At 36.5% G+C, this 15,506-nt stretch overlaps 1 protein-coding gene across 1 annotated transcript in view; it reads left to right on the top strand.

Annotated features, from left to right (window-relative positions):
- OTOGL (otogelin like) overlaps window positions 1-15,506 on the top strand; it is a 92,298-nt gene that overhangs the window by 65,475 nt on the left and 11,317 nt on the right. Inside the window, exons 38-53 of the mRNA XM_051621881.1 lie at window positions 507-684; window positions 1,540-1,682; window positions 2,970-2,993; window positions 3,123-3,215; window positions 3,888-4,077; window positions 5,932-6,146; window positions 8,034-8,175; window positions 8,513-8,698; window positions 9,465-9,677; window positions 10,586-10,690; window positions 11,056-11,163; window positions 11,542-11,643; window positions 12,823-12,927; window positions 13,014-13,054; window positions 14,026-14,089; window positions 15,045-15,223. Of these exons, the coding sequence (XP_051477841.1) occupies window positions 507-684; window positions 1,540-1,682; window positions 2,970-2,993; window positions 3,123-3,215; window positions 3,888-4,077; window positions 5,932-6,146; window positions 8,034-8,175; window positions 8,513-8,698; window positions 9,465-9,677; window positions 10,586-10,690; window positions 11,056-11,163; window positions 11,542-11,643; window positions 12,823-12,927; window positions 13,014-13,054; window positions 14,026-14,089; window positions 15,045-15,223 (2,088 nt within the window). The remainder of the gene's footprint in view (window positions 1-506; window positions 685-1,539; window positions 1,683-2,969; window positions 2,994-3,122; window positions 3,216-3,887; window positions 4,078-5,931; window positions 6,147-8,033; window positions 8,176-8,512; window positions 8,699-9,464; window positions 9,678-10,585; window positions 10,691-11,055; window positions 11,164-11,541; window positions 11,644-12,822; window positions 12,928-13,013; window positions 13,055-14,025; window positions 14,090-15,044; window positions 15,224-15,506) is intronic.

The following is a 15,506-nucleotide window of genomic DNA, read 5'->3' as shown; positions in this document are numbered from 1 at the left end:
GCCCTGGTATTTTCTGCAACTTGGATGTGTTGCTCTAGAAAAAAATGGCTTTTAAAGCAATTTGCTAAGTCTAGACAGCAAAATGTTATTTCTGAAGTGAAGAAAAAACCCTAATATATGGATTTTTTTGTGTGTGTTTCTGCATAGTCTGACCCTGTCTTTCTTTTTTTCTATTTGCTTCTTTGTCACTAATTTTAAAATGATGGGATTGCATGATTCTATATTTTTAAAGATGCTTCAGATTATTACTGAATATAATATAAAGCTTCAATGCATAATGTTTTACACAGAGTATTGCACCAAAGCTAGATGGGACAGGAAGCGTGTGGATGAATGGACGTACATAATTGTCAGCTCTTCTAACCACACAAAAGCAATTGATTAAAAAATAACTGATGAGGGGTCACGTAGATACGCTGATCCTGTCTCAGAGCAAGGCAGTGAACAAGTGACTGCTTGGACAATGAATGTAAAATTGATTTTGGTTGTTTTTTTCTTTGTGACAGCCAAGATATCTTGAACCTGTCGACAAATGTAGCCAGTACGTATGTGTTCATACGAGCTGGATGTTGTACAATGTTTCAAAGAACTGCCCTAAGGACGTGCAGAAGCCAGACTGTGGTTTCCGAGGAATGCCAGTTCAAGTTAATACTGATAGTTGTTGCCCAGAATGGGAATGTCCCTGTAAGTAATTGTTTTATTTTTAAATACAACACAAAGCTTTGATCTGTAAATTTCAAGAAATAAATTAAAGGTTTATTACAGTGGGAATATGAGGTTGAATACTGGAATGAATATAAAAGATCTGTTCATCAGCAAAATCAATTAAATACACTGAATGTGTTGATATCTTTGAATTAACATTCAAGAGAGTAAAATAATTTTGTTTTGAATTAAAACAATGAAATGAAATCTACAACATGAACAACAGTGTTTCTCAACTGAGACTATAGAATTTCTATGAGTAGAAATGTTGAGAGTTCAATATTTTATGAAGAAAACAAATTAAATACTGGGATTTTCTGAAAGACAGAACTCCTAAATTTCAGTTAGCTCTAACTGTAGTTCTTACTACAGTTTTTACTGCTGCAGAAACTAACAGATGACTGTCTGTCAAAGGAACAAAAAGGCCAAAGAGAAGTAATGTTAAAAACTTTGCAGAATTGCCTCATGATATGATAGGACAGACTACTCTTGCTATCAGTACCTTGAAAATATGTATATTTTAATGCATGTATTTTATCTCCCAGTGTACATATTCATTGACCTTGCCTGTAAAATATTGACTTAAATTAGAATTTTCAGCAATTTAAACTTTCTTCCCTACTATGGACACAGAGCAATAGGTTAAGGTGTTTCCACCAAGTAATGTAAGATACTTGGTTTTGATTGCGGCTCTGTATGCTCTTTACAGAACAAGCTTATCTCTCTCTCTATATAAATGCATATATGAAAGCAAATATTGCCACAACTGAAAGTCAATAGAATACCTTGTATTTGGTTTTGTGGTAACTTCATTAAATGACAGTTCTTTTTTAGGTCAATGTTCTGTACTGTCTGAACTGAGTGTTATTACATTTGATGGAAACAACATAGCCCTCTGTAATATGGCTTCCTACATTCTAGTCAAGTTACCAGGAGAAATTATTGTTGCTCATATTGAAAAATGTCCTGCTAACCAGGTAAGAGTCTTGCATTTCTGCAGTAATTTTACTAGTTTCTTGAATTATTGTTTTAGGTATGAAATCACAAAAAACTTTCAGACAAAAGCCATATCCATCGAAAAATCACAAGTTATTTTAAAAGAGCATACCTAATCATGCTGTCTAGATTTTATCTCACGTTAAATAGTAATTGTTGTATTGTGTTATAAGGAAATTGCAGTGTAGGTTACTTTTAAACTATCAGGTGTGACAACTTCTGAATCTGCGTGTCTCCTTTTAGGCTCTCCACCCACAAACCTAGAGGCCTTGAATTTATACTTTACAGTGTAGTCAAAATACTAAAATATATTGAATAGTTACAAAAATTGTTTGTAGATATTTTAAGGAGGTATTAATGAGTTTGGGATGAGTGTGATGGGTTGATCTTTGTAGTTGCCTACAGAGGAGATCCAGCCACTTCATTTTTAGACTGCCAGTTTAGATCAGGTCAGTCTTGTACATAGATTTGCTTTGCATTGTCCATAATCCTGATTTATGTAGCGCTTAAACAGGCTTGTATTTTCATCTTCAGTTTGCAGATAAACAAGTTTCCGATGAGGAACTTCATCAGGCTTCTTTCCTTCCCATCCTTTTTTGGTTTCTTTTCTACTCTCACTGAGCAACTGTACACTTGATTTTTAAGTCCTGAGTCTTACACAGTTTTAGAGGTTTCCTTTTCAACTGCTCTCTTCTCTGTTTCTTGGTTGCAGTCTAAAGGTGTGAACACAGCTCATATAGGCAGATGTTTTTCAGAAGTTTGTGGCTATAGTTTTTTAAGAAATATTTTTTGAAAGGGCTTTGCAGCATATATTAACTCTTGTGATGCTGGTAATGAGTTGCTCTTAATGTTAAAGCTGTTTAGTTAAAAGCCAGCTGCAAGCTTGTGCAGGAAGATGCCTTAGTAAACCAGCAGTTTTACCCAAGCTAGGGCAGGGGATTTTATTGCCATGATCATAGCATGTCTGTGTATTTTGAACTCAAATTGTTCAGGTCATTATGTTATCTTTTTGATATTATTTTTCACATAAACCCTTTTGATTTAAATGTTTAACAAGTTATTAAAGTTTATAAAAACAGTTCATACAAAGGTGCACTATATTAGTTGGGAAATGTGTATTTTTATTATTTATAAGGAACACATTAAATTAGTTTAATTATTAAGCTGCTTGTACAAGAGCTTCAAACAAAAAGAAAACAGTCAACTGCTTTTTGCCAAATAAAAATGCTGCTGATTATAATTGCACTTCTATTTTGAATGTTTTCCAGAGTGCTAATTCAATAAGAAAACCTGTGAGTACTTATTCTTTTACTTATTATAAAATACAATCATATTACACATATTGGGAAAATTCCCTATAACACTAGGACAGAATTAGAAAAACAATAGTAACTAAACTTTTTTGTCACTTTTCTTTCTAGGTTCCCCCTGCAAGCACTTCAGGACTCTGTTTTAAGAAACTAAATGTAACATCACATAAACATAAGTTACTTATAAATCGTTTAGCAAGAAAAGTAAGTATATATCACCAGTCTTTATTATGTGTACAGCTAAAAGATAGATGGAGAGCTATTCTGTTGTAGAATGGAATTGATCAGATTTATAATGAATGTGCAAGTGGATTAGGATTACTTTTGCAGTTCAGGTTCCCAGTAATTCATGGTGTGCTAGAAGCAAAAAATATACATTTCTGACACTATGCTTAATTTATATGTCATTTATCCAAAATGACATTTCAAAGTTCTTTTGAGATTTTAAAGAAGCTGCAAAAGCATTTATATTTGAGACTTTATTTCCAGAAAAACTAGAACTGAACAGAAATGTTCCAAGATGTGATAAACACTTTAACTGCCTTTACTGCTAGTCAGTAACAGGTCAGAACAGACAACTTTGAGTAAGTGGGATGAGTTTTTGTTTTGTTGTGCCTTATCATATGATACGTGATAAATAAGATTTATTGCTTCCTTAATTAGAAAAGATGTTCATATCATTATTTTTTCTCAGGCCTACTTCATTTGCAGTTATAGGAAGTGGCACTGACAGGAAGCTCTGTGATTTAAGCACTGTGACTGTTACTGTATATGGCAGAGACTGTAAATAATATCTTTTGCTATAAAATGTGAAGATATATAAAACACATCTTCATAATCTGTTTTTATCCCTAATATGTATTTGGTTTATTTTAGGTAGTAGTGGATTCTGTAACTCAATCATTACCATTTTCAAAAGAAGGGCTGAGTATTCAGGATACTGGTGCAATGTATGTCATCAATACCCCAGCTGGTATTAGCATCAAGTGGGCTCATGTTACAGGCATCATAGATATACAGTATGGATTACACTCTAACACATCCATGAAGACAGAAGGACTTTGTGGTGAGGATATGGTAGCACTTTTTTTTTTCTTATTTAATTATTTCCCATGGAAAATTTACACTTCTCTTTTGAGTCTGTGACCTGCTGTCCCTATAGCTCTCCTCATGACCCTCATTAACTACACCAATAATCCTGTTTGAATGGAATTATAAAATTATATTAATTAATAATAAAAAACCAATAATTATTATATAAAAGTGCTTGCTAATAATTTTTTTGTTTACAGAAAATGTAATTATTAGTACGATAAAGTTTAAGCAGGTATGTTAGTGTTATTTTAATTTTGTTATAAAGTTCATTTTCTGGGGCATTGGAATTTTACAGAATCAATTCCATATTGAACAGGAAAATGAACTTTATCATCTTTCAAACTGCTTTTAGTTTTAAAAGCAAGCAATGCAATTCAAGTATGGTTTCAAGATGCACATAAGCAAAGTAACTGTTTTAAATAAATTGCTAGATTCTGCTTGAACAAAAGGAGAGTTCTAAATCCAGTGAGAGAAGGCAAATACTGACACTGGCATGTACTGCGTCTTTTCCAAGTATCATGCCATTTTCTCTATGCAGACCGAAAAAGACTGGGATGACATGAGGTCAATGTAGGAAGGGCTACAGAATAGTTACTCTTTCTGCCATGAAAGGACAGAAAGAAGACAACCATGCAGACAAATCCAAGCTCTGCTGTAAAGCGTTCTTCTACCTGATATTTTGCAGTAAAGTCTAAAGCCTTCATTAATGCCTCCTTCCTATTCTCTGCCATTTTTTCCTGTCTGAGATTCTCCTATCCTCTCCCTCTCATACTGACAAAATTGTGGGACTGTGTGGTAAATTTGCTTTATTTTTAAAACTTTATTGATACTGCAATCCTGTATTATGGCCCTACAAATTCTAATGCAGCGCAGTTTCTGGCATGGCACTAGGACAGCAGCAAGAAGCAGAAGTGCTAAGAATACTGGAAAGCTGTGCTGCTGTCAAATGCTTCTTATCATGCAGCAGGCATAACATTTGTGTTTCACTATATCCTCTGAGAGAATGACAGCCTGTCACACCAGGCTAGCCCAGTTCTCACAAGGGACCCTAGAGAGTTTTGGGGTGCAGGGCTGGAAGCATGAAGGCAAGGGTTTAGGGTGTGTTTAGCAATGCAGAAGGAAAGTGAAAAAAAGGATATAGGAATTCTGGCTGATCAGTCCTTGGGATGCAAACTGCTATTATAATGATTAAAAGTTTTGCATTGATGACTTGTTATGTGCTTACAGGAAGTGTATGTTTTGTTTGATGAATAACTGAACACATACAATAAGGAATTCAGATAGCCAGTGGATGTCAGGCATTTGGGTGTGGTGTTTTTTCAGTGGTTTTGTAAAGAAAAATATTTTCTCTATAGAAAGCAAAAGTTTCCTTCCATAACTTCTTGCATTTAGAATGTTCAATTCAGTTTCAATACAGCATCAAATCACCAGCGATATGCAGTTAATAGGAAAGCCATTTACATTGGCTGCCATGGAGCTGATTGCTATTCAGTAGAATGTGATCCGGTGCCATGGCAGTGAGTTTGCTATACTCAACAGCACATTTTTGGTAGCAGCTTTTCTCAAAAGTTAATTCACTGTCGGGAAAAGTATCACTACTTCTACCGTATCATCTGCTTGTTTTGCTAAGCCATTGATCTTACAGTTCAAGCAGAAAGTTGAAACTACAGTGGGCATGTAGCTAACTTCATGTATAAATTCAGATGACAAAGTGTCACAGACAGGTGACCCTGATGTTAATCTAACTTATCAAGTGCACTTTTCTTTCTTGAAGAAGTAATAGGGTATCTTTACTTGTGCTTTGAATGTGATGCTCTCTCTCCAGGGGTGTGTAATGGAGACCCTTCTGATGACCTGAAAATGCAAAACAGGACCATAATTACAAATATGGAGGAAACTGAAGCCTTCATTAAGAGCTGGGAAATTGAGAAATCACTCGATGTAGCAACCAGGAGGCCAGTAAGAAACTGTACTGAAGATAACTGCACATACTGTATGGAATTGCTAAACAAAAGCATTTTCATCCCTTGTCACAAGAAAGTGAGTACAAAGATCAGAGAAATTCCAGGTGCAAATTAAATAAAATATGTATAGTTAAGAAAAGAGTGAGATATATATGCGCATTTTTAATGGTTTGCTTGTTTTCATCAGTTGACAACTGTATGGGTGGCTTTAATACCTCTGTCATGTAGGTTTTGGTACTTTTGTCATGTTGTCCATTGTAAACACACATCTATATAGATTCTTGTGCTATTATGCTGTTTCTTAAATCATTTAGTAGGCAAAGCTCAAGGGAGAGACACCAGATAATCATATCAACAGAAATGCATTCCAAAAGCCTTATGTTTAATAAATGCTTGACATGGGTCAGTATAACAGAAAGCCTCATGCTTCTGCTGCATACAGCAGCAACTCATGCAGTTTGAGATGAAGTTGACTAAAGAAATTGCTAGTTAAACAAATTCTGCCATAGTCATTACATCATGTTGACAATTTGGTAGCATTTATTACAGAAATCCTTATCATTTATTTCTGGACACTATATTTCTAATAGGGATACACAGCTGTAGCATGCAGACTACCACTAGAGGTAGGTAGTGCAGCACAGTTGCTTCCCAGAACACAAGATGTGGAAGCCCCAGATCTCTGAGGTCTGACTTACTTTTCCCGTTTAATTAAAAATAAAAAGGATTAATTACTCAAGTGACCGTTTCTTTCCCAGAGATAGACGCATCAAGATTTCTGGTTAATTTCTTGCTGTTCTCCCTTTCCAGCCTTCGTTTGTGTTGTGTTGCTTTTCTGTTTTCATCATAGACCAATGCTGTTAAAGGTATTGCAGGCATGAGGTATGAGCCCATTCCTTCAAACTCCCAAGACCTCTTCTCACTTCCCCAGGTAGAAAAAAAATGGAGGCAGTTCTTTTGAAAAGAAGGGGTTAAAGAGATTGTTATTTTAAAAAAAGATTAGTATCTATTTGCCACAGAAACTTAATGGGAGGTAGCAGTGGTAACCAGTTTGGAATCAAGAAGGGAGAGTAGCACCAGTGAGCAGCAGGATGTTTTTCATAATTATTTAACATACCTCATTTAAAAATAATAAAAGGGAATCTGAATAGTCAGAATTCCTACTTCATCTGTGTTTTCAGGAGAACTCTCATCATCTCAGGTAAAATGCAATTGCATCTTTTCCTGTTTATAGCAAAACCTGACATAGCACCAAAATTGTCAAGCACTTGGTTAATCCATTATGAAATTTGTTTTCTTTCACAAACATGAGGCTGGCAGAGGCAGAGTGGATGGAGTGTATTGTGCCCTTCACAGGTATGAAACAATTGGACAAGGCTGGTTATCAGAGCCATTAATGTAATGAACTTGATGGCAGAAGTGAGCGATTGCTTGGAGATTTGCTGAAACCACAGGGAGAGCTGGGCTGCAGCACAGTAATGAACAGGCAGAATGAAACAAATCTGACTTCTTCCACCTTGCTATAAGCTTCTGCAAATAAAACCAACAGGAATAATATAGTTTTCACCACCTGCATTTTGACCTAGCAACACAGGCTCTTGAGTCCTATAGGCACAGAAACAGAGCACTCAGTAGTAATTCATTCACAGCAGGAACTGTGGAAGGTACAGTAGCATTGCTTAGCTGAGATGGTTGAATTTTAGCTGACAGGGCTATGCTGCAGAAGTTCTTGTAAGTAGTGTGACAGCCTCATGAGGACTGTGTTCTGTGCCTACTAATGAACATAAAAATTCTGGCAGCTTAGGTTTTGCAGAATTAGTGTTCTGAAAAAGATGGTATTTTCTACTTTAGACTGCTTGTGAATTTTTTCCCTTGCAGCTATATTATTTATTGTAAATAATTATTTATTTTAATTACAGAAGGTTCTTTGTCTTATTAATTCTCAATTACGATGTGTTCCTAGGTGTCACCACAGGAGTTTTGTGAGAAGATGTGGGTCAACAGTAGTTATTTTTTGAATTATGAGTGTGATGCCCTTTCTGCATATGTGGCTTTATGTAACAAGCACAACATCTGCATTAAATGGAGGACTCCTGATTACTGTTGTAAGCAGATAACCATGTTTTGTACCCCAGTGTGGCTTTATACTGCTGTACTGTTTAGTGATGAGTTAAAAATATATTTCTTTTGTTACTGTAAGTACCATCTCATTCTACTGCAGCATTAGCAAATCAGGGAACAATTTCTTAAGATGTTTTCTTTTAGTCAAAGTGTAATGAATCAGTTTTAATATTGATTGAATGAGTTGCTTACCTAAACAACTGTTAAAGATATAAATGCATGTTTTCTATGATACAGTCACTTGTTCTTACTATCTGTTTATCCAATGAAACACTGAAAGAGTAGCAGCAGCAATCAATGTCCTATTTCTATGACTTGCAGCATTGTCTTGTCCTGAGGGCAAGGAATATCAGCCTTGTGTGCAACCCTGTGAAGCCAAGACGTGCTTGAATAAATGGTTCTATGAAGATTCTCCCTGTTCCTATTTAAGAGAAGACTGTGTGTGTAAAAATGGCACTATTCTGCATAGAACGGACTCTGACCTCTGCATACCAGAAGAAAAATGTAGTAAGTGCAGCAGGACAGAATAGTTTTTCAGATATTCTAATATTAACTGCAGCTCAGTGTAAGCAATATTTAAGATCTGTGTTAGTCTCAGTAAGCGTGAATCTGGTCCTGCTCCCTTCAACAGAGCCTAACTTCATCTCAAGCTACAGCAGTCTGTGCTTTCAGCTCACCTGGACTGAAGCCCCAGTGCTGATGTACTTCTGGGGGGAGGAATCATAGAATAGTTTGGGTTGGAAGTGACCTAGAAGATCGTTTAGTTCCAACCTCCCCGCAAGGGAAGGGACACCTTCCACTAGACCAGGTTGCAGAAAACCCTGTCCAACCTGGCCCTGAACACCTCCAGGGAAGGGGCATCCACAACCTCCCTGGGCAACTTGTTCCAATGTCTCACCACCCTAACAGTAAAAAAATTCCTAATGTCTAACCTAAATCTACCCTCTTCCAGTTTAAAACCATTACCCCTCGTCCTATCTCTACACATACTTGTAAAAAGTCCCTCCCCAAAAAAATGGTAGTCACTCTTCCATAGGTCCTAGGCTTTCTTTCCTCCAAGCTCTTTCCCTTGCTCTCAGTATTTATTTCCACCTGTAGCAAAGCATTTGTTCATTTGTCAATTTTAAGGTCATAATCTTTTATTGGATTCTTTGACTGTAATGCTCCACAGCACTCATGTTTTATGCAATAATTTTATATAATTCATAGTTGCTTGCAGGATATCTCTCCTCTCTACTTGTTGAAGTGATAAAATGTGTTTTCTTTTTCTCAGCATGCACAGATAACAAAGGACAACCCCGCTCTGCTGGAGAGATCTGGAATGAGTCCATGAGAGGCTGCTGCATGTACAACTGTTCAGAAAATGGAAGCATTGTTGCTGTAGAACCTGAATGCAATGAGGATCCAACACCAGTCTGTGAAAGAGAAGGGGAAGTTATTGTCCATGTCATCGAAGAGAGAGCTTGCTGTCCAAAGAAAGTTTGTGGTATGTACCACACTTACTTTCAGTAACAGACATAAAAGTTGAGTGCTTGACATTCACTGGTAGATGACAATCCTTAGACAGGGTTCAAGGTAATATTTTTCAGATGTGATTTTTAGGTACTTGTGGCCAGCTGGGCCAGCAAAGCAGGCTTCTTTTCTTTCTAAGTGTGTGAGTCAGTCTGTCTGATTCACTGAGATAATTTTTTTTTTCCCTCAGATGTCCACTAGGGAAACAAAACTTCTGTTAAAAATAAACTTTTAAGCTCCTGGGTGAAATTTCAGAAGAAATTTGTAAATAGTCTATGACAGAAAAACCTTGGTAACTGGAACAGTGAGCAGAGCCTTCACTTTTCTTATTAGTGCTTTGGTGTCAAGAGCAGTATCCTCTGACCAACTGCTGTTCCCAGAAGCAGTATTCTATGAGCTGATCACTCAAAACTAATATTCTGTGTAGCCATGGTTGCTAGAAAATGGAATAAGCTCCTAAAAATATTAAGCAAAAGATGCTTATTTCTTCATAAAATCTTCAAGGATTCAAAATCTTTAAGCCAGAACAAATGATCCAGCTGCTCTGGTGCTTTTACTCATTAGATAGACACCTGCAACCAACAATATATTGTCAATTTGTTTAGGGAGTATTTTCAAGGAGACATTTTAGCTGGCTTCATGTGCAGGAAGCAGAGCAAGTAAATAACTGCTTTAATTGGGATATAATTGTGCTTGCACAGTACCACATGGATGGTACCACAGCCCTGGATTGTGCTTGGAAGTCTACATGATGGTATGGAGTGCACTTTAAGCTGACTGGGGCTGCTCTTATTTTGTGGATCTCTATATTAGATGGTATCTTGAGCTATTGCATTTGTATCTGTTCAAATGTGTCAAAATGGCTTATTTTTTATCCCACAGAATGTAACATGTCATTGTGTGATGCCATTATCCCAACATGCAAACCCAATGAGAAATTAGTGGTAGGCTACCACTCCCTGTCCTGCTGCCCACAGTACCGATGTGGTAAGAGAAATACAAAGAAACAGTTACTTCTATTATGAGCAAGAAAAATTGCCTTGCAAATTGTTTTGATTGTTAACAGAATAGGACATTTTAAGTAGCACCAGGCAATGATGTTTTTCTTTTCTCTTTTCTTTTCTTTTCTTTTCTTTTCTTTTCTTTTCTTTTCTTTTCTTTTCTTTTCTTTTCTTTTCTTTTCTTTTCTTTTCACATTCTCCAATATTTTTTGTGGTTTTATTTTGTGGCACTTCTGATTTACAGTCAATTTGGGGTACTTTGTTTTCCTAAGTAGATGAAGAATATAGCTTCTTTATCTTTTTTGTACGGTTTCTGTGACTCTAAAATACTAATTATTTCATATCCTACAGAATGTGATTCTTCCACTTGTTTCAATGCTTCCCAGCTGGACTGCAGAGAAGATCAATTTATTGTTGAAGCAAAACAGGAAGATCCCTGTTGTTTTTCTTATCTCTGTGGTAAGCAGCCTCTGATATTTTTAAGAATAACTAAAGAATAGTTAAGTGTTTACAAAAACAGCCAATAGTTCTAAATGTAATAAATTAATCCAGGAATTTTTTGAGAGGTCAGTGTGACTTCATGTAGGTCAGGCTGACTGAAACATGAGCTATTCTTGGCTTTTGGGATCTTTTCTTTACAACATAATTTTGAACATCATATTTGAACTGTTATGTTTATATCTTTGAATGTCAATCAATAAAAGATCTGTTTATGAGCTTTTAGCTGACAGGTTAAAGTAACAAGCAAAATATGACTTGTTATATAGTCCATTAAATAGAACTCACATATGCTAACTTTTTTTGTATTTAAAATTTTGTTAATGTTTTTTAATTTAGTTTGTGAATCCTGTATTGAGCCAGTTCCCTTGTGTAATGAAGGGGAAATTCTGACTGTAGACCTTAATACCATACATTACTGTTGTCCTCATTACTACTGCGGTGAGTGTAACTTGTCAGTACAACATGTTATCAAACAGTTGTTATCAGTCACAGACTCCGTGTGTGTGTGTAGATATTTTTGATTCAGCATTTAGGGTGGGCTTCAGATAGAGATTAAGAGATCTAAAATGAGAATGTCTGTATTTGAGGTAGGCTCAAAGTTCTTGATGTACGAAGTGGTGGTCTAACCAACCCAATCAATGGAGTCTGGAGAGGTTATGAAGTTCACCAGACAGCATATAGCTATATTCAGGGTGATCTACATCTCCATATATGAATGTGGAACTCAATCCTATCCTTTATTATCCTGTAATAAAACAGCTTCCATATTGTTTTTCCTCTGTTGTACCTATCATTAGTGTTTAAACAGCTTTGCATATTTAGCTTTTAGAAGAAGCAGTAGGCCAAGGGCTTCAAATACTGCTGGGTTGACTACTATTTAACTAATGAACTGCCAGAAGAAAAAAAACTCTGCAGTGTAATGTAGTCTCTTTGGTAGCTTCATAAAATACTGGAATTGTGCTATATGTAAATAATTGTGCTATATGTAAATAATGGCTACAAGTGTAACTTGGATTAGAATTAATTTAGATTAACTCTTGTCCTATTGCAGTCTTTGGAAAATTTAAAATAATTAAAGATTCTGCAAAGGTGTTTGGCATTGATTTTGCCAAATTCTGGCAGGTAGAAAGTTAGATCTTAGTATTTGGTCTTTGTTTCAGAGTCCCAGCAAGCCACCTCCGATAAGACAGGCAGGTATTTTCTTACTAGAATCATTCCAGGAGGACGGTTGCTCCCTGTTATCTTAGAGAAATGTGCTTTACAGCACATGCATAGCTGAGAGGGAAAAAAACCCACACAACATGTTTTCCAAAACCTATAATTTTAGCTTACTTTGGTACTGGTTATCAGCTTGACTGACTTTGAAGTAGGAAGAATATTAAATTACTCTTGTCTGATGTTTTCTGAAAATTTAAACATGTTCTAAGGCTACTAAAAGCACTTTTGAAAATCTTTGTTTACTTTCCAGTGTCAAATATAATTCAGATGCTTAAGAAACACACTAAGAATTTATTTTTATGTCATTATTGTTAAAATAGTTGATCATCAGAAATATAAGCTGAAAAATTCAAAGGAAATTTGAGTACATTCTCATATGTATCTTTTCCCCCCATCTAGTTTGCGATGAAAATCTTTGTTCTGAGCCTCCTATGAATTGCACAGATGACACCACACTTGTGAAGGAAAGAATACCTGGGCAGTGTTGTCCAGAATGGCACTGTGGTAATTATTGCTTTATTCTTTAGGCACTGCTTTTAACAAAAGCTAACAGTTAGCTGACTAATACAGTTATCTTATTCTTTTCTCAGAATGCAGTTGTGAAAATGGTACTATGTTGACCTGTGAATTGGTAAGCACTATCTTTCAGATATCCTTATGAGTGGTGTTCAGCTCTTTTACTCCTCCCCTTCCATTCCTTGACTTAATTAATTATAAAGAGTGATGAGGCTGAACAGGGGGCCTGGGACTCTGCCTCCGAGCTCAGGCATGTAACTCCATCAGGTTTCTGCACTGTGTTGCCAACTATTCTCTGTAGAAATTTTGCTTTGTGTGTTTTATGATGTCAAAAGAAGAAAATAAACTAATATTATTCTGTTCAATGTTGACTCGAAACAATATGCTAGGAAGTTTTTCCACTTAACTAATTTCTATTTTTTAAAAATAATTAATGAGGAGCAAGCTTTATGATAATATTTATCATCTGGAGACTGTGTTGTTTTGTTAATAATTTATGCTTTTGATTAAAGCTATTAAATTTAGCCAATATGAGAAGTCAAATATTTTGCTCCTCACATACTTTAGCACAACAGGATCTGTGATCTGAAAAACAACGATAAGTGACTGTTCAAACTCCCATTATTACCATAGTGACAGGGGTATTTTCCCTAGCACAAGCCTGTAGCTTGTCCTTCTCGTCCTGTTATATGAAGACTGCATAATGTAAACTCTAAATAGGGGCTGCAAATTTGAATAGCTTTCACCTATCTTTTTGGGAGAAAATTCAGAGAAGGCAGCCTTTTGCTAATATGTTTATTATCGAAATAACTTTGTATCTCAGGAAAAAGTGCTGCATAGCGAATCTGCTATTCATATGCATTCTGAGAGAAAACGAAGTGCTTTGCTCCTGTGTCAAGAGATAAATACATTTAATAACTCTGAACATGCTACTGTTCCTTGAGTGCATTGCAATTTTTCTGTTTTATGAAAGCAGGGGCGGAAGCGCTGAAAGTAGTATTTTACATTTTTAGAGAAAAATTGTCTGTTTACTGTTGCATTTAATTGTGCATGACTCTGCAAACTCTTTTATCTTTTTATACTCAGGGAGAAGTTAAAAAAATAGATAGTAGTGTTTCCAGTGCTTGTGGATGCACTCACTACATTTGTGGTAACGTTTTCATATTCCTAACTGATTTGTTTTAGTTTTTAGTACAAAGGACATACAAAGAAAGTAGAAACAGGACCATAATATCCTTCTAAAGTGTAAACACTCTTGTATGTCGATTTTATGGGTGTCTACCTAGTAATGCAATTATGTCCTCTGTTCTGAATATGATGCTGTGTCTGCTAACCCATCCATTTTATGTCTGTTCCGGCGGGGGGAGGGACTGTTGCAGGACTGCCTGTGCTTCCAGAGTCAGGTATGGCCCCTAGTGAGATGCAGAAAGGAAGCAGGTTGTGAACCTTAAATGAGTGCGAGTGATGCGACTGCTCCTGGTCCACTGTTGAGCACAAATGAGACATCTCATACCAGAGCAACAGACCTGTCCAGCCAGCATGAGGATAGGCATATACCCTTAAGATCAGACCTCTTCGCTCACTCAGCAACCCTATGTAGATTAGATTTCAGCTGCGCTGTGCATGGAGGTGCTTGGGGTACACTGCAATCTTGACTGCATCCCAGCCTAAGCTGACTCCGGGGGCAAAACACACATTTACAGTACAGCTTGAGCATATTACTGTCCCACAAGTAACTGTAGACATACTAGTTTAATTGACAGGCTACATTTTGGGATGTGCAGAATAATTCAAATTGTGTACTTAGTCCCATGTTAAATATTAGAACTCTCTAAAGCTAAGAACAGCAGTTTTAATTTTTTAACTTTCATAGTAGGAACACTGTCAATTTTAGGCAGTTTTGCATTTGTGGCATTTTCTAAGGCTGAATTACACTTCCTCACCCCCCTGTTTGGTAATTAAAACCATAAAACAATCAAGTCTAAAAGTTAGAATACTTAAGCAGAGCATAAGACTTTCCCTTTTGTCTTTAGAGAGATTCTTTTAATTTGCTTAGTGATTTACCTTTTTTCCCCTCTGGTAACATTTATTTCTTTTGGTGTTAGAGAAGGATGATGTGTGCATCTTCCAAGAGGTCACAGTACTGAATCCTGGGCAGTCAGTGATTCAGTACTTGGATGGAGACCTTTGTTACACTGTACAGTGTTTACAAGAAAAAGACCAGAACACAGGATATAACACCATGAATTTTACAATGGTGAACTGTTCCCAGCAATGTGAAGCTGTGAGTATTTTAAAATACAGGAATGATACAGGGACTAGAACACCTGCCTTATGAGGAAAGACCTGGGGCTTTTCAGTCTAGAGAGGAGAAGACTGAGGGGGGATCTAATGAATGTCTACAAATACATGAGGGCTGGGTGTCAAGAAGGCAGGGACAAGCTCTTTTCACTTGTGCCCTGTGATAGGACGAGGGGCCATGGATTCAAACTCGAGCACAGGAAGTTCCGCCTCAACATGAGGAAGAACTTCTTTACTGTGAGGGTTACAGAGCACTGGAACAGGTT

Source organism: Apus apus, chromosome 1, assembly GCF_020740795.1.
Source record: "Apus apus isolate bApuApu2 chromosome 1, bApuApu2.pri.cur, whole genome shotgun sequence".
NCBI classification, from domain to species: Eukaryota; Metazoa; Chordata; class Aves; order Apodiformes; family Apodidae; genus Apus; species Apus apus.
This window is presented reverse-complemented; position numbering and strand designations above follow the sequence as displayed.